At 47.8% G+C, this 18,173-nt stretch overlaps 3 protein-coding genes across 7 annotated transcripts; 2 read left to right on the top strand and 1 right to left on the bottom strand.

Moving 5' to 3' along the window:
* The first annotated feature begins 568 nt into the window (after positions 1–568).
* On the top strand, positions 569–6,987 carry myh6 (myosin, heavy chain 6, cardiac muscle, alpha). The gene is made up of 2 exons (XM_041069582.2): positions 569–6,426; positions 6,624–6,987. The coding sequence occupies exon 1, from the start codon at positions 611–613 to the stop codon at positions 6,413–6,415; it is 5,805 nt and encodes a 1,934-aa protein (XP_040925516.1). The 5' UTR covers positions 569–610; the 3' UTR covers positions 6,416–6,426; positions 6,624–6,987.
* A 1,079-nt stretch (positions 6,988–8,066) lies between these two features.
* Positions 8,067–13,695, bottom strand: zbtb1 (zinc finger and BTB domain containing 1). Of its 2 annotated transcripts, none has more exons than XM_029141865.3 (2): positions 13,557–13,695; positions 8,067–11,962 (listed from the first exon to the last, which is right to left on the bottom strand). In XM_029141865.3, the coding sequence occupies exon 2, from the start codon at positions 11,956–11,958 to the stop codon at positions 9,922–9,924; it is 2,037 nt and encodes a 678-aa protein (XP_028997698.1). In that variant the 5' UTR covers positions 11,959–11,962; positions 13,557–13,695; the 3' UTR covers positions 8,067–9,921. The 2 variants fall into 2 exon arrangements, with proteins under 2 accessions (XP_028997698.1, XP_028997697.1); XM_029141864.3 differs by having other exon boundaries at positions 13,493–13,628.
* A 320-nt stretch (positions 13,696–14,015) lies between these two features.
* Positions 14,016–17,996, top strand: zbtb25 (zinc finger and BTB domain containing 25). Of its 4 annotated transcripts, none has more exons than XM_029141896.3 (3): positions 14,016–14,149; positions 15,391–15,585; positions 15,912–17,996. In XM_029141896.3, exons 2-3 carry the CDS (start codon positions 15,413–15,415, stop codon positions 17,083–17,085), a joined length of 1,347 nt encoding a protein of 448 aa, XP_028997729.1. In that variant the 5' UTR covers positions 14,016–14,149; positions 15,391–15,412; the 3' UTR covers positions 17,086–17,996. The 4 variants fall into 4 exon arrangements, with proteins under 4 accessions (XP_028997729.1, XP_028997726.1, XP_055362579.1 ...); XM_029141893.3 differs by lacking the exon at positions 14,016–14,149 and adding an exon at positions 14,156–14,594; XM_055506604.1 differs by lacking the exon at positions 14,016–14,149 and adding an exon at positions 14,609–14,882.
* Positions 17,997–18,173: the final 177 nt, after the last annotated feature.

Genomic DNA, 18,173 nt, shown 5'->3' with positions numbered 1-18,173 from the left:
AGCTGATGAGTCTGACTGTCCCAGATAAACAGAGACACTTCAGTCAGGCCCAAAAGGGAACATCCGAGGCCAACAAAACTAGTAACCGCACCATGCTGCAATAAGTATTTTGGTCTGTTCAGTTTCCTTATTTAAAAAATGCTGTCATCATTTACACACAGATTCATGGTTTGTAAGTAGGAATATATGCTTTCAGTAAAGACTGTAGTTCACTGACATTAACATTGTAGTTCAATGAAACTGTAGCTTCAATTGTTATAAGGCCTTGTTTTTTTTATTTTCACCATCCAATAAAATAGAAGTCATTCATGTGAGGACACAGTAAAACTGAGCAGAGACCACATGAGGAGGTGTCAGGAGCTGCTATCAGAGGCTGATTAGCAGCTTTTCCTAAAATGGACTGTCACAACCAAAGGTCCTGAATCTGCCCTCATGGTGTGATCCAAGGACAAACTTAGGTTACCTATTATCTTGTTTGTAGTTCTTTCCTAATTTGGTCCTCAGGGAACCTTTATAAAGATTCACAGGCAGCAGAGCCTGCAGTTCTACAGTAGCATCACAACAAAAGATTGTTTCCCTCCACTCTGAAGCCATACCACCTGCCTCAACCATGGGCGACGCTCTGATGGCCGAGTTTGGAAAGGCTGCTCCGTACCTGAGGAAGTCTGAGAAAGAACGTTTGGAGGCTCAGACCAGAGCCTTTGACATCAAGACTGAATGTTTTGTAGTTGACGACAAAGAAGAATATGTGAAGGGACAAATCCAGAACAAAGATGGAGGAACGGTGACTGTAAAAAAGGAGGATGGAACCACAGTAGCCGTGAAGGAGTCAGACGTTCATCCCCAGAATCCTCCCAAATTTGATAAGATTGAGGACATGGCAATGTTCACGTTCCTCCATGAGCCTGCTGTGCTGTTTAACCTCAAAGAGCGTTATGCTGCCTGGATGATCTACACCTACTCCGGGCTCTTCTGTGTCACTGTCAACCCCTACAAATGGCTTCCTGTCTATGATGCTGATGTGGTGGCAGCCTACAGGGGGAAGAAGAGGAGTGAGGCGCCCCCTCACATCTTCTCTATCTCTGATAACGCCTATCAGTACATGTTGACTGACAGGGAGAACCAGTCTGTGCTCATCACCGGAGAATCTGGAGCAGGAAAGACGGTGAACACAAAAAGAGTCATTCAGTACTTTGCCAGCATTGCTGCAGTTGGTGGAGGAGGTAAGAAAGACACCAGCAAGGGGACCTTGGAGGATCAGATCATACAGGCAAATCCTGCTCTCGAAGCCTTCGGCAATGCCAAAACACTGAGGAATGACAACTCGTCCCGTTTTGGAAAATTCATCCGAATCCATTTCGGTACAAGTGGCAAGTTGTCGTCTGCTGACATTGAAACATACCTACTGGAGAAGTCACGCGTGACTTTTCAGCTAAAGGCTGAAAGGAACTATCACATCTTCTACCAGATTCTGTCCAATCAGAAGCCGGAACTGCTGGATATGCTGCTGATCACCAACAACCCATATGACTACTCCTACATCTCCCAGGGAGAGGTAACAGTTGCCTCCATCAACGACTCAGAGGAGCTGATGGCCACAGACAGTGCCTTCGATGTGCTGGGTTTCACCCCAGAGGAAAAGATGGGTGTCTATAAACTAATTGGTGCCATCATGCACTATGGCAACATGAAGTTTAAGCAGAAGCAGCGCGAGGAGCAGGCGGAACCAGATGGCACCGAGGCTGCTGATAAATCAGCATACCTGATGGGGCTGAACTCTGCTGACCTCATCAAAGGCCTGTGCCATCCGAGAGTCAAGGTAGGAAACGAATATGTGACCAAAGGCCAGAGTGTGGACCAGGTCTACTATGCCATCGGTGCTTTGGCCAAATCAGTGTATGAAAAGATGTTCAACTGGATGGTGGTGAGAATCAACCACTCTCTGGACACAAAACAGCACAGGCAGTATTTCATAGGAGTCCTTGACATTGCAGGATTTGAGATCTTTGATTTCAACACCTTTGAGCAGCTCTGTATCAACTACACCAATGAAAAACTGCAACAGTTTTTCAACCATCATATGTTTGTTTTAGAGCAAGAAGAGTACAAAAAAGAAGGCATTGAGTGGGAGTTCATTGACTTTGGAATGGACCTGCAGGCTTGCATTGACCTCATTGAGAAACCACTTGGGATTTTGTCCATTCTGGAGGAAGAATGCATGTTTCCCAAAGCCAGTGACCAGACCTTCAAGTCCAAGCTCTACGACAATCATCTGGGTAAGAACAAGATGTTTGAGAAGCCAAGAGCAGCAAAAGGAAAATCAGAGGCTCATTTTGCCCTGGTACACTATGCTGGGACTGTAGACTACAACATCAGCGGCTGGCTGGTCAAAAACAAAGACCCACTAAATGAAACGGTCGTGGGTCTCTACCAAAAATCCTCCCTGAAGCTTCTCAGTCTGCTGTTTTCGAGTTACTCTGGAGCTGACTCTGGTGACAAGGGTGCTGGCAAAGGAGGGAAGAAGAAGGGTTCCTCGTTCCAGACAGTGTCTGCTCTACACAGGGAAAACCTGAACAAGCTGATGACTAATCTGAAGACGACACATCCCCACTTCGTCCGCTGTCTCATTCCTAATGAAAGAAAAACTCCAGGAATAATGGACAACTGCCTTGTGATGCATCAACTGCGCTGTAACGGTGTCCTGGAAGGCATTCGGATCTGCAGGAAGGGCTTTCCCAACCGGGTGCTCTATGGGGACTTCAAGCAACGCTACAGGATTCTAAATGCCTCTGCAATTCCCGAGGGCCAGTTCATAGACTGTAAAAAAACTGCAGAGAAGTTACTAGGATCACTGGACATTGACCACACCCAGTACAGGTTTGGCCACACAAAAGTGTTTTTTAAAGCTGGCCTACTGGGAACACTTGAAGAAATGCGAGATGAGCAGCTGTCTCGCATCATCACCAGAATCCAGGCTAATGCGCGGGCTCTGCTCATGAGGGAGCAATTTGCTAAGCTAGTGGAACGCAGAGATGCACTGATGGTTATCCAGTGGAATCTTCGCTCATTCCTTGGTGTCAAAAATTGGCCTTGGATGAAGCTCTTCTTTAAGATTAAACCCCTGTTGAAGAGTGCGGAGTCAGAGAAGGAGATGGCCAACATGAAGGATGAGTTCAACAAGCTAAAGGAGACTCTGGAGAAATCAGAAGCAAGACGGAAGGAGCTAGAGGAGAAAATTGTGACTCTTCTTCAAGAGAAGAATGACCTGACTCTGCAGGTTCAGTCTGAGCAGGACACTCTAATGGATGCTGAAGAACGTTGTGAACAGCTCATAAAGAGCAAGATTCAACTGGAGGCCAAGCTCAAAGAGATGACAGAGCGACTAGAGGACGAAGAGGAATTAAATGCCGATCTCACAGCTAAGAAACGCAAGCTCGAAGATGAATGCTCCGAACTGAAGAAGGACATTGATGACCTGGAACTGACTTTAGCCAAAGTGGAAAAAGAGAAACATGCCACAGAGAACAAAGTGAAAAACCTGGTGGAGGAAATGGCTTCTCAGGAAGAGAACATCATGAAGCTGACCAAGGAGAAGAAGGCCCTGCAGGAGGCTCACCAGCAGACACTGGATGACCTTCAGAGCGAAGAGGACAAAGCCAACAGCTTAACCAAAGCTAAAGCTAAGCTTGAGCAACAGGTGGATGACCTGGAGGGTTCACTGGAGCAGGAGAAAAAAGTCAGAATGGACCTGGAGCGTTCAAAGAGAAAGCTTGAAGGAGACCTGAAACTAATCCAGGAGACAGTGATGGACTTGGAAAATGACAAGCAGCAGTTGGAGGAAAAGCTCAAGAAAAAAGACTTTGAGACAGTGCAAATAAGTTCACGACTAGAAGATGAGCAGGTGGCCTCAGTTCACCTGCAGAAGAAACTGAAAGAGAACCAGGCCAGAATCGAGGAGCTGGAAGAAGAGCTGGATGCTGAGCGTGCAGCCCGGGCCAAAGTGGAGAAGCAGCGCTGTGACCTTTCCCGTGAGCTGGAAGACATCAGTGAACGTCTGGAGGAAGCAGGTGGTGCCACTTCAGCTCAGGTGGAGCTTAATAAGAAGAGAGATGCTGAATTCCAAAAGCTGCGTCGAGAGCTGGAGGAATCCACCCTTCAACATGAAGCCACGGCTGCCACCCTGAGGAAGAAACACGCCGACAGTGTCGCTGAGCTAGGTGAACAGATTGACAATTTGCAGCGGGTGAAGCAAAAACTGGAGAAAGAAAAGAATGAGCTGAAACTGGAGCTGGATGACTTATGTTCAAACATGGAGAGCTTGGTGAAGTCCAAGTCAAACATTGAGAAAATGTGCCGAACCATGGAAGACAACATGAACGAGTACAAGTCCAAGTATGAGGAGGCCCAAAGAACAGTAACCGACCTGAGCACCCAGAGAGCAAAGCTCCTAACCGAGAACGGTGAGCTGGGACGGCAGGTCGAGGAAAAGGAGTGTCTAATATCACAGCTGACCAGAGGGAAGAACTCCACCAACCAACAGGTAGACGATCTACGCAGACAGCTAGAGGAAGAAGTCAAGGCCAAGAACGCGCTCGCCCACGCTCTGCAGTCGGCTCGTCACGACTGTGATCTGCTACGAGAACAGTTCGAAGAAGAGCAGGAAGCCAAAGCGGAGCTTCAGAGAGCTCTGTCCAAATCCAATACTGAGGTCTCTGCCTGGAGGACAAAGTATGAGACTGATGGAATTCAGAGAACAGAGGAGTTGGAGGAAGCAAAAAAGAAGTTGGTTCAGAGACTGCAGGAAGCAGAGGAGGCTATAGAGGCTGTGAACGCGAAGTGTTCATCCCTGGAAAAGACCAAGCACCGCCTCCAAAATGAGATTGAAGACCTGATGCTGGACCTTGAGAGATCCAATGCAGCTTCTGCAGCACTAGACAAGAAGCAAAGAGCCTTTGACAAAGTTTTGGCAGAGTGGAAGCAAAAGTTTGAGGAGTCACAATGTGAGCTGGAGGCCTCTCAGAAGGAGGCTCGCTGCCAGAGCACTGAGCTCTTCAAACTGAGGAACGCCTACGAGGAGTGTCTGGACCACCTGGAGACCATGAAGCGAGAAAACAAGAACCTACAGGAGGAAATTTCAGACCTTACAGACCAGCTGGGAGAGGGGGGGAGAAGTGCGCATGAATTGGAGAAGATACGAAAGCAACTTGAGCAGGAAAAGGCTGAGCTCCAGTCAGCACTGGAGGAAGCAGAAGGTTCACTGGAGCATGAGGAGAGCAAGGTCCTCCGTGCTCAATTGGAGTTTAACCAGGTCAAGGCAGATCTGGAGCGGAAACTGGCAGAGAAGGATGAGGACATGGAGCAAGCCAAGAAGAACAACCAGCGGATGCTGGATTCTCTCCAATCCTCCCTGGAATCTGAGGTCAGGAGCCGAAACGAGACCCTGAGGGTGAAGAAGAAGATGGAAGGAGATCTAAATGAGATGGAGATCCAGCTGAGCCAAGCTAACAGGCAAGCGGCCGATGCCCAGAAACAGCTGAAGAGCCTTCAGGCGTTCATGAAGGACACTCAACTGCAGCTGGACGATGCTCTGCACGGAAATGAAGACCTAAGAGAAAACATCACTCTGCTAGAACGACGAAATAACCTAATCCAGGCCGAGCTGGAGGAACTTAGGGCTGCGCTCGAACAGACAGAACGAAGTCGGAAACTGGCCGAGCAGGAGCTAAGTGATGCGACAGAGCGAATCCAGCTCCTGCACTCACAGAACACAAGCCTGATCAACCAAAAGAAGAAGCACGAGAGTGATGTCCTTCATCTCCAAAACGAGCTGGAGGAGGCCATCCAGGAGAACCGAAATGCTGAGGAGAAGGCAAAGAAGGCCATCACAGATGCAGCCATGATGGCAGAGGAGCTGAAGAAGGAGCAAGACACCAGCGCCCACCTGGAGCGCATGAAGAAGAATATGGAACAGACCATCAAAGACCTGCAGCATCGTCTGGACGAGGCTGAGCAGGTGGCCATGAAGGGAGGCAAGAAACAGCTCCAGAAGCTGGAGTCTCGCATCAGAGAGCTGGACAATGAGTTGGAGGCAGAGCAGAAGAGGGGGGCAGAATCCATCAAGGGAGTTCGCAAGTACGAACGGCGCATTAAGGAGCTCACCTACCAGACCGAGGAAGACCGCAAGAATCTGTCTCGACTCCAGGACCTGGTGGACAAACTGCAGATCAAAGTCAAGTCCTACAAACATGCAGCAGAGGAGGCGGAGGAGGCAGCAAACAACCACTTGTCGAAGCTCCGCAAACTGCAGCACGAGCTGGAAGAGGCAGAGGAGAGGGCCGACATCGCCGAGTCACAGGTGAACAAGCTGAAGGCCAAGACGAGGGAGGGAACCTCCAAGAAGGGCCTAGACGAGTGAGCTGGCAGCAGGTGTGTCTATGAGCAACATCAGTGTAACTGTGTCCCGTCTGTCCCTGTCCCTGAGGACAAAGACAACGTGGTTGAAGGTTTAGGAAGTTTGACTTTCACATGAGCAAAGCAGGAGGTCTTATAGTCATATTTTCAGTAATACACTCATTCTTAAAGTTTGTCTTTTTATCACTGACTGCTCCTGTTTTGATTCACAGGTGCTCGTGGTTCTGGATATGATGTGGACCCAAACCCAACCACATTGTCCTCAGAGGAGACACGAGCCATTACTGGACTATGTCCCAAGACGTTCATGTTTAATTTTATCGAACATTTACACTTATGTCCTATTTAAATCATCTGTTGTGCTTTCACCTCAAACTATAAATGATTTTGTTTAACTGCTTCAGGCTGAATCAAGATGTTCTGTAATGAGGGGAGACAGTATCCCACTTTCAGTCACGTCTTCAGGTTCCAGCTGATACCAGAAAATATCAATCAATATGAAAACTGACACTAACATTATTATACGAGATGATGTGTTGTCATTAATGAGCAGAGAAATAAAACTGTGGCTGATCACAGAGTTTCTGATTCCACTGTCTGTAAACACAGCTTCATAACAAAACAGCTAGTGACAGCTTAGTTATTATAGAAGAATTATTTCACCCCAAATGAGTGTTGATTATCTGACTAAAACATGACCTGGTCAACAACCATTATGTCCTTGCTCAGGTCCGACTCAGCTGGACTCGAATCCGACCCTGCGACATTGTCTGCCAGGTCAGACCAAATTAATAATTATTACTATTTTTGGACGGCAAAAACACAGTTGGTAGGGAGGTTGTTCTCAAACCGCAAGGTTGGCGGTTCAAGCACTACCATGGTCCCTGGGCAAGACATTGAACCCCCCGAGTTTAGTGCTCCTGGTGTTTCGAGCGAGCTGGTGCATGGCAGCTGCTGGCATCAGTGTGTGAATGTGAGAGTGCATGGGTGAATGAGAAGCTTTGGATCCCAGTATGGGTGTTTAAATGCGCTATATAGATGTGCACCATTTACCATTATTATTATTTTTACTCAGAGCCAGGTCAGACTGAATTAAAAATTGTTATTTTTATTATTTTTACTCAGAGCCAGGCAGACCAAAGTGAATCCCACACTGGAAACTAGGCCAGATCCACTTAGAGCCTGGACTCGCCCCTCGTGCTATATGTGTTGACTGGAGAAAAAGGCCAAACAGGACAGGAGGGGACAACAGACTGACTGAAGTCAATTCATTAGCTTAATTAACACAGGAAACAAATAACAACAGGTGAAGTAGAAAAAATAAACTGTTGATTAACAGATCCCACAGAGACACAAAGGACAAAACGCCACAAGACCGACTCACCAGACTAGATAAAGGAGACAAAGTAATGGCTGGAGGGTCACAGCAGCTCAGTCTCTGGTAAAACCAACTAAAGCCAAATCCAGAACACGAATGGATGGGTTTCATCATTAAGCAGCTCAGATCTTCTGTTTAGTCATCATAAGGATGGATCGGTTTAGTCCTGAAGCTTTTAATTCTATACGTTCTGATGAGAAATCAGATTCAAATTCAACTCTTTCATTACACATAATCACAGGCTGTAAAAAAAAAAAACCTGAACACAAAGCAAACAAACAGATTAATTTGTTTTATTGAGAGCTCTGCTTTAATTTTAGGTGACTGATGCATTTTTCCAAACAGACTGAACATGAGGAGAAAGATGATGCTCCAGAGCCACAAACTGTCCAACACAACCTCACTGGAACATTCAGAACATGTATGAACAAACCGACAGATGCCACTCAAGTACAGCAGTAGCCTGGTGCTGAGCAGTGAGTTTGAACCTGACTAAAGGCTGAGTCGAGGCTTCAGGTGGACTTTGGCGCATGCGCACACGTATGCGCGCACACACACACACACACACACACACACACACACACACAAAAAACAGCTGAAGAATTGATGAGCTCATTTGAATGTTAGGGTCATGCTCGATACCCTGCTCATGCTCCGTGTTCCATATGGAGCCAGTTAAGTTCTGCTATTAACAAACACTTCTTGTGGACCATGTTCATCTGTCGTTTGCCTGGTTTAACATTTGAGCTCGTTACAAACGGGTTACACACAGTGGACACACTGGATCCAAATAAGACTGACCCACTTAACATGGTTGATAGTTCTGGGACTGACTAGTTGTTGGTTGGTTGGTTCTTCCCACTAGTTGCATCTGGAATTAAATTCAATTAAATACAGTCTTAAATAATTTAGGTGTTTTGGTTGCACAATCTAAATTGAACTGGAATAAATTAATCTGTGCATGAATCTTTATTTACCACAAGCAATTAACTGACTTGGTTAGAAATGGTTCCGCTTGTCCCAAATTAGTTTAGTTCTGGTTTAGACAGACTTCAAAACACTCAAGGTCAGCTGAAAACACCATCTTTACCTGTAAAGTACCAATTTATTTTTAGGCTTTTTCCAATAGTTAGAATCATTTTGGAACCAAGATGGTGTTTCCTTTTCACACTTTTTCAAACCATTTGAGCACTGAATGCTAATGGGTTTAACACAGTTTAGCTAGTTCTGATCATTAAGTTCAGGAGCGGCCTGATCACAGATCATCCTGATATGACTAATAAGGCATCAGAGCAAGTCCAAGTGTAAAATGTTAGTAAATACAAACAGCTGGTTCTGAAGGTCAGAACACTTCTAGTGTTTCATTAATAGAGCAGTTTAGAACCACTCACCCTGCCGCTGGCGTGCATCGCTGAGCAGTGAAGGCACCATCACAGAGTATGTTGGGCAGCATGGAGCTGAAGCCGAAGATGAGAATGCGTGCTAGACCAAACTACTGTAACCATCAGACAGGACCCACTGGGTAATTATAGTCACTTCATGACAACAGAAAACACTCTAGTATTCTGGCAAACACTTTGACATTAGAGCCATCAAACGCTGATCGGAAGCTTGAGGCAACCACCTAAGTGAAAGGCTTCAGTGCAAAGACAGATGTTAAAGGGTTCTGTTGGAAGGTTTTTTTACTGACTTTGGTACAATCTGCTGCTAAAGTGTTTCATTAACTGTTTTCATTGGTTGTTTCTTTTGACTTTGTGGATGAATCGGCAGACGACTTTAATGGTGGACATCACATTTGGTGAAAGTATATAATCCCCAGCTTCCACATACACAGTAAAATCTAGCTCTGATGGCGTCAGTGTGAAGCTGAGACAGTTTCTTGATGGTTTCATCTCCACTTAAATGTCTTCTGACTGTGAAATGTGTTGCACGTCTTTCTGATGCATATTGACTTTATGCCACTAGAAGCGAGCAGTGACCCACTGCTGCTCAGCGCATCAACCTGTTCAGGTTATGCATATTCTCAAAGTGCAGATACATTTTCTTTTTGGTGTTCAAGTGCATACATTTGTTCTCACATTTATGGCTTTTAAGTAACAACTTCGTACAGATGGGGCAGTTTGAGTCATTCTCTAAAGTCTCTTTGTGTGCTTGGAGTTATAATGGCTCCTCATGTCTTTACGCAGGCGGAACTTCTCTCCACAGACACCACAGATGTACAGGTGGACATCCATGTGTTTCTCCAGCTCATCTCCTCCAGGGAAGATCTGGAAACACACCTGGCAGATGGTTTCCCCAGCCGAAAGGTGGGATATCATGTGTCTGACGTGGTCATGTTTGAGGAAGGTTCCCTGGTCACACACGGGGCACACATATCGCGCCATGCCTTTGTGCATGTCGGTGTGCAGCCTGAGTTGACGCTCCCGCAGGAACTGCTTCCCGCAGGTCTGACATGTGAACTGTTTCTCCTTGGTGTGAACGGTGTAGTGCTCCCTCAGATGACAGCGCTGGTAGAAGCCTTTTCCACAGATACTGCAGAAGTGTTTGCGGCGATGATCTGGTTCACTGCCCTCGTCCAGCAACACTGGGCGGAAAAGCTCCTGGTCATGGCAGGACAAGGCGTGCTCTAAAGCCAGACTTTCACTCTGAAACAACAAACCACAGTGGGGACAGGCTAGGTCGGCAGCCTCCAGCAGGCCTTCCTCCATCCCCTGTGGGTCCTCCAGCAAGGATGCTTCGTCCTCCCCATGGGAGTCGGACTCACCACCAAGAGACTCTCCACAGTGCTCTGCATGCTCCTGGAGCTGCCGACCTTTGATTAGCACCTGGCCACAGCGTCCACAAGCACATATGTGACCCATGTGGTTGGACAGGTAGTGGGCTGATTTGTCCTCCCCAACTAACAAAGCACCACACAGCTCACAAGGAGCACAGTCTATGTCCAGCTTCTCCTCTTTGAGCTTACGGAGCTTTGGTGGGATCCCTGATTCGGTGCTGCTAGACAGGCCCTCAAATGGGTCGCTGCTGTTTTCCAAACCTGAGACACCTGGTTCTGGTTCGCGCTCATTCGTTGTCGCCATCAGTGAGTCCCTGTGGGCACTCACTGCATTTGAGTTTCTGGTGGCGTTCTCACCAACCCGGACCACCTCAATCTCCGGGAACATGCCATCCTCTGGTTCCGTTTTGATGGAGAGGCTCCTGGTGGACCCAGGTTCGCTGTCTGTCCCAGCTGCCACTGATCTGATAGTGAGGTCAGAGTTGCTTTTGGCTTCTGGCCAGTCATCCTCACCTTTACAGATGACCCTTTGATCTTCTGTGCTGTCAGAAGCAGAGCTCTCTGCCTTGCTGGAGTCATTGTCACCTTCAACATTATGTCTTGGTGGGTGGAAGGCCTTACGGTTGGTACAGGTCAGGATGTGTTCGATTAGAAGCTTCTCACAGCTGAAGACAAAGCCGCAGTCATCACAGGTGTAGGTGCGCCCAAACCGAGGACGGTCTTTTAGATTTGAACCCCTGCCACTAGACCTTTTCCTCAAATCACAGGGTTGCTCGACTGCTCCATCCACAACCTGCGGTGCATCTACTAAGGGAGTGGTTACCACCTCCTCTGGAGCCATCGGTCTGGTGATGGTTGCCGGAGCAGCTGGTCGTCCAACACTGCTGTTCACGGTTTTGGATAAGCGCTCCACTTCTGGTGCCGCAGGCTTCTGCTGTTCAAACATGCGAACTCCAAACAACATCTTGCCCCCAGCAGAACCAGTGGAGGAACTGGACAAGGACGATGAGGAGGAGGGGGTGAGGTTGGAACTCCTGATGTCCCTGAGATCCTCCAGCGAGTCTGGGATATAGTACATTTGCAGGTATGCCATTGATGCCTTGAGCTCCTCAAACTCGTAACTCCCCACTACGATGCGTCCAAGGTACATGAGCTGTAAGATGAGATCAAAGCACTCTGCGCTGATCTGCATATTGCTGAGGTCCAAACGGCCCGCCCCCTGCTGGTCTCGGATGAACATCATCCTGAAATAGGAACTGCAGGCTGCTAGGACGGCCTTGTGCGCCCTGAAGTAAATGTCGCCAATAGCAATGAGGCAGTCGCACAGGAAGCCCCACTCCCGTTGGTTGTTAAGCTGTTGGAGGACGTGGTCGCTGTGGCTTGGCCTCGCCATTGCCCTGCAAATAGAGAACAGTTAATAAGCTGCTGCCTTTTTCCTGTTGTCAGGGGTCTCTGAGGTCCACTTTCTTTGACACTGTACCCAGTTGTCTCAAGGTTATCAGTGAGACAGGGCCTGTTCTGACTCGTCAGGATTAGAGCTGATTCAGTTACTCAGACGTTGTGCTATTAAACATTCTCATCACAAAGGAAAAACAGGAACCCCCACATCAGACAACTTTACTAAGATAGCTTAGTAAGCAAATAAGCAACAGATCTACAGCTGAGATGAGCAGATGAGCTCACAGCTCTGGTTTGATTGTGCGAGTTGATAAAGCACACACTACATGAACCTTCACCCATTCATCTTTGCCAGCAGCTCTGATTTGACTTGATTCATGTCAGTCACAACTCCATAAACACCTGAGTCACGACGTCAAAATTTCAGGCCTTTAACATTATTTTCAGCTTTTTGTTCAGCTATAAATTCAGCTGTTTGTTCAGCTCACTGTGCTGTAACCCAACACAGTGAGCTGAACAAATAAGAAATTGGACAGATGCTCACAAAACACTGCACTTCGCTCATTCACTAGATAGTTTATTAAACATCATCAGACAGTGGAAACATGATCATCTCTTGTTTCTACAGCACTTACAGTCAGCCCTCTAGTTTTACTACTTGTTTATGTGACCCATAGGGATTGGATTCTTCACGATGATCCTACTGATACAGGTTGGCCTCCTCGTGGACATGCTTCATATCAGTTACAGTGACTATAAGACAGGTAGTGGAAGGGTGCTCCTTCCTGATCACAATGCCCCACCTCCTGCCACACCTGGCCAGAGCCACAGTGCAGATACAGAATATTTGCTACAATAATGAAATACTGATATCGTTACCAACCATCACCGGATTATTAAATAATTTAATGTGACTCATCTCTGGGAATAACATTTTTATAAATGTATTTGAGCAAAACACGATTGAAAAACTAACCTAAAACAATAAAGCAAAAGCTGTAGCTTTAACCGACTTTAACGTATGACAGCTACAGCACGATACTCCGATGAAACATAAACAAGAGTTACAGGCCGAGCTAAAATGGAGATTACAGCGGTTTTGTCAAGCTAACCGCTGTTAGCATCTGGAGGCCGGACGACGGCGCGAGAAATACACAAAATAAAACAATAGAAAGCTCCTCGCCCTAGTTTACTGGTCCGTAAGTAGATCTGGCAGGTGTTAACTGAAAGACACTACAAACAATACCTCTTGTAAATACCGGTGGGTACGTTCACTACAACCACGAGTAGCCTTACAATCAGAGGATTACAAACTTCTTTATTTTGGAATTCTACAGCGGATGTAGTAGGTGTAGATGTCATCAACTTTGGCTCAGTGATATTTCTCCCGCAAACAACCCGGCCAGCCCCGCCACCCCCGCACCACCACCCGCACTCAGCTAACACCAAGCGTAGCAGGCCGCGGGGATCTTTCTTCAGTTTTCCAATCCAGACGACGCTGGGCTTCGGATACAAGGCGGTCGACTCACCGTGGGTACCGGAGGCCAGCGGAGGAGCTGTTGCAGTCGGCGGCGAGTGTGTGAAAATTCTCACCGAGCTCCGAGGGTTTGGCGTCCGCTGGAGCGTTGCGTTCAGGCGGAAAGTTGACACGAAGGAGAAGCCCCTTCTTCTTCTTCTTCTTCTTCTTCTGCTGCTGCTGCTCCTCCTGCAGGATGAAAGCACTTCCGTACAGACTGCCGCTTCGTAAAGCGCCACACCGCAAAGAAACAGGGGAAGAAGAAGAACGACCTCCGGTCAAAATGTTGTCCTTCGAATTAAAGTTAGTTACGTAGCGCAGTCTTAAGTTTCTCGTTTGAGTTCGTTAGTTAGAATGACGCAGGTTTCACACGCTTACATAAAAAAAACATTTAAAGCAATCCAATAAAATTATTTTAAATAGAGGTTCAGATTATTAGAACAACAATTACACATACATGAAATATAAAAGAAAATACGGTACATATGTGGCAGTATAGATAAAAGGAATAATTATATGAAGTGCAATAAAGTGATTTTATCTTGCATTGTGAGTGTGAAGCGTCCGTGTTATGTCCTGTCCAGACAAGAACCTCTCTAGTTGGAACCTGTATTGAACTACAGCTCTTAAACAAATGCTGAAACTGGTTGGAAACTATCAGGGATGAGCAGTAAGTTAATTAATTACTAAATTACTTTTGTATTACTATTGTTACTATTACTATTGTATATATTTGCATTTGTCATACTGAAATTATTCTTTGGTAATATATAGGGTATGTTTTCACACAGGGTATTTATTCACTTATCATTTTGTAGGGACTTTAGTGCTGGGTATCGTGATAAATTATGGCATGTTGAAACCTGATACGTTACTTTGAGAATTTACGCATTCCAGTTCGTTCTAATTATGTATTTATAGGGTTGTACTGTGTTGATAAATCAATAAATCCCCTATGTAAGTAAAACAGTATTCAATTCCTCAAGTCCAGGCTGTTAGACCTTAGAATCACGTGATCAGTCAACCTCTCGCGAGACTTGACGCGGCTTTGTAAGATATCCTGTTGGCAGCAACAAATCGGCTCCGGATCCAGAGTCAATCTGCACATTTCTGCGGTAAGGGACTGATTAACGGCCGTAGGAACTGTGCGCGTGCACGACACACACATCGAGACGGGGGTGCACTAGATCAATGAGGCTGCGCACGCATCTTTGCGCATGTTAGCGAGAGTGGACATGCTTACTGCTAAAAGTGGATAAGAGGATGGAGAAGGCTGCAGCCTCGCGCGCGCGAGGTGCACGCGCAGAATGATGTCGTTTCTCTTTTTTGTTTGTTCAGTGTTCGCCGTTTTCCGAGCCCCCTTCTTTCAGCTGCAGCTGTGCGTGCAGGTGACCTTCACTGAGGTGAGAGGTCAAGCTGTGACATCACCTGTACAGGTCTCATTACACCTGAGCTCCTGGTGGAATGCTTCACACAGCGCCCAGCCAAAGTTAATCAGCTGACAGAAAGGCAAAGAGTCAAAACTGATGTTATCATCTGAGCGCACCTGCTGGTCCTCGCACACACCAGTTCCTAAACAAAACGTCACGTAGCTCCACCAATCAGCCCAGACTGACAGAAAGATCAGCTCGGCCAAAGCTGTGATGAAGACGGCAGCATTGAAGCTGAAGGAATAAATATGGAAGTAATATATGTGTGTGTGTGTTTTCAAAGCTGCTCAAACAAAAACAGAAACAATTTGTCAGGTGTTTCCCTTCATTCCTTGGTGATCGAATGTGAGCTGGACCTGCGGATCTCAGCAGGAGGTTGCATTTCTTTACTTCATATTTCCTTCATGTCCACGGGCGACTTCGTCGTGTTCACCAGGTAGCTGGATTTTTAGCTCCTGTCCGTTGCTTGTGTCTCTTACAGAAGCCTCAGCTCCTGGGACGTGATGGATGTGTCGTCTCACAGCCTCTTCCTGCTGCAGCAGCTCAACGTCCAGAGGGAGTTTGGCTTCCTGTGTGACTGCACCGTCGCTATCGGAAACGTCTACTTTAAAGCTCACCGCGCCGTTCTCGCTGCCTTCTCCAACTACTTCAAGATGATCTTCATCCACCAGTCCAGGTCAGGGAGGGAGGTGGGAGGCCTGAGTGAGGCTTCACACATCTTAACTTCCTGACAGGGTCTAGACCAGGGGTACCCATTCCTGATCCTGGAGAGCTAAAACAGAAAAGTGGCAGGACAGTAGCTCTCGAGGACCAGGGTTAAGTAGATCTGGGTCCTGTTTACTGGTGTAAATGACTCAGAGCTGCAGCCTGTGTTTTTCTACAAATACAACCAGGTCTCAGCTGCTCTGGAATTAAAGCATGTTAATAATATAATTACTTTTTGACCATTAGAGATACATGTTTCCTCTGGTTCTGACCAGCTCATGTCATGTGTGTCCTCAGTGAGTGTATTAAGATCCAGCCCACCGACATCCAGCCAGATGTCTTCAGCTACCTGCTGCACATCATGTACACTGGAATGTGTCCCAAGCAGCCGGTGGACCAGAGCCGGCTGCAGGAAGGCATCAAGTTCCTGCACGCGTACCAGCTGTGTCGGAAACCCGGCGAAGGGGCCGTCGACGCTGCCACCGACATGATCCGCATGTCCAACCTATATGGCATCCAGATCTCCTCACAGCTGGCCAACAAGGAGGTGCCAGGTGTCCCCAAGACCACCACAGTGTCCCGGGGGGCCCCTGAGGATGGACGGGCCTCTGGCCGAGGGGGCCGGGCTCACTCCCAGCTGTCTCTGGCTGTCGGACTTGAGGGTGTGTCGTCAGAGCGGCAGGTCTCTGCACTGCGTAACGTCTGCTCCGTGGCGTCTGGAGATGACTCGGACATCTCGACTCGCATCAAGCAGGAGCGGGTGGACGAGGAGGAGGATGGGGAGGACGGTGAGGGCGAGGAGGGCCCTGGGGCAGGGTCGCCATCTCAGAGTAGCAGTCCCAGTCAGAACCTTTTGTTTAAAGATCGGGAACTGGTGTTGCTGTGCCCCCGCTGTGGGGAGCGCTGCTCCTCCCCCGAGGTCCTCCGGGAGCACCTGTTCAGTCACGCCCTGGACCCCGCCCGTCTGATGGAGGGGCTGTCCCATGGCCCAGAGCTGGACGCCAGCGTTGAGGAAGGCCCAGCGGGTGCTCAGGAGCAGCTGGACGCAGGATGCCTAGAGGAGGCACTCAGACAGAGCCAGGCACTGGCCAACCAACTGGCTGCAGAGCTGAGGAGGAGCCGGGGGAGCGGAGGGGGAGGCAGCGGCGGACTCCCCAGCCCGGCCGCCTTACACTCACGCAAACGGAAAATCGCTTGCGCCGTCTGCAGCCTGCGCTTCTCCCACAAGAGCCAGCTGCAGGAGCACATGTACACCCACACCGGTAAACCGTCCCGCTACCACCGCTACAACCGCCTCTGCAGCCAGCTCTTCCAGGCCTCGGCCCACTTCTGCGAGGGCGCCGGGGCCTCGGCCGGGGCCGCCGCGCTTGGTGAGGACGGCAACAGGGACACTCAGGACAACGGCAGCTCCTGCTACTCCCTGGACTCTGAGATCTCCCAGGAGAGCGTGGACGGCGTCCCCGTCGAGTGACGACGTAGAGTTGGTCCTCATGTTCTCTGTCGTGGTTCTGTGTGTGTGTCTGCTGGTTCTGTGCAGGTGTCGGTGAGTGTGACCATAGTGTGGTTGTGGACCATTTGTCAGACGGAAGACGTTTGTTGTTCTTCTCAGATCCTCCTTTCACTAACTTCATGTTGCTGGTCTTTTGGACAGGAAACTGTAACTACAAGCTCGAGTGATGATGTGATGTGACGTTAATGCAGCTCATTGTTCCTGTGTCTGCTTCACCTCAGTCCTGATCCAACAGACACGCTAAAACTCACCACCTGGGTTTACACAGGGCTTCACACATACAGATTCACAAGCCTGAACCAGGACCATCAGAAGCTTTGGAGTTCATACGTTGCAGACTGTATGAAGGTCCAGAGTCCGGCTGCTGGCGCCGCTTTGCTTCTGTATGTGTGAACGCAGCGTGCCTTGGTTTAACTGTTGAGCGTCTTAAAGACAATCGAGTAAATGAAGTTTACCAGCTTTTCTCTGCTAATGTGTTCGGTCAGAAGGGACGTGCTAGTTTACTTCACATTCTTCCAGCTCTATCACTGATGAGGCAGATTGAACGTGTGATGAGTGCCACTCAAAGTGCTGAAAGAATCCTGTGATCTAAACAGAAAGTTTTTACATACAAATAAGGTGGGAAGAAAATGTGCTCACAGCTTGTCTTCCTGCCAGAGAATCAGCAGTTTGGTCCTCAACACGTAGGAACTGCTCAGTGTTTTGTCTGATCAGTGATTCAGTGGTACTGGTCAGTGATTGGCGCGTGTCTCGTCATTTTCTTTGTGTTTCACTGTAAAACTATCTGAAGGTTTGCGTTTTGTACATAAAGTTTTTTTCATGGATGGAAAATTAAACTTTTGTAAATAAATGTTTTTCCACCTGTCAGCTCACTGCTCGGACCCTGGACCTTTTGTGGTGAGTTCATGTTCATGGGTTATGGGTCTAGATGCACCAACAGGGGTGGCCACCAGATGGCGCCAGAGCACCACAGAATGTCGTTTACGTTTAGCAGATATTACCAACAGTACAATTCAATTCAGTTCAATTCATATATATGTATATATATG

This window comes from Betta splendens, chromosome 24 (assembly GCF_900634795.4).
Source record: "Betta splendens chromosome 24, fBetSpl5.4, whole genome shotgun sequence".
In the NCBI taxonomy this organism is placed as follows: Eukaryota; Metazoa; Chordata; class Actinopteri; order Anabantiformes; family Osphronemidae; genus Betta; species Betta splendens.
The sequence above is the reverse complement of the archived record's forward strand: the minus strand, read 5'-3'. Positions and strand labels throughout refer to the sequence as shown.

What these genes read in the sequence shown, in the direction of transcription:
- myh6 (XM_041069582.2), top strand. Translation starts at nt 611, where the DNA reads ATGGGCGACGCTCTGATGGCCGAGTTTGGAAAGGCTGCTCCGTACCTG.
- zbtb1 (XM_029141865.3), bottom strand. Translation starts at nt 11,958, where the DNA reads ATGGCGAGGCCAAGCCACAGCGACCACGTCCTCCAACAGCTTAACAAC.
- zbtb25 (XM_029141896.3), top strand. Translation starts at nt 15,413, where the DNA reads ATGGATGTGTCGTCTCACAGCCTCTTCCTGCTGCAGCAGCTCAACGTC. An exon ending in ATCTTCATCCACCAGTCCAG is followed by an intron (nt 15,586 to 15,911) that starts GTCAGGGAGGGA and finishes GTGTGTCCTCAG; the next exon opens with TGAGTGTATTAAGATCCAGC.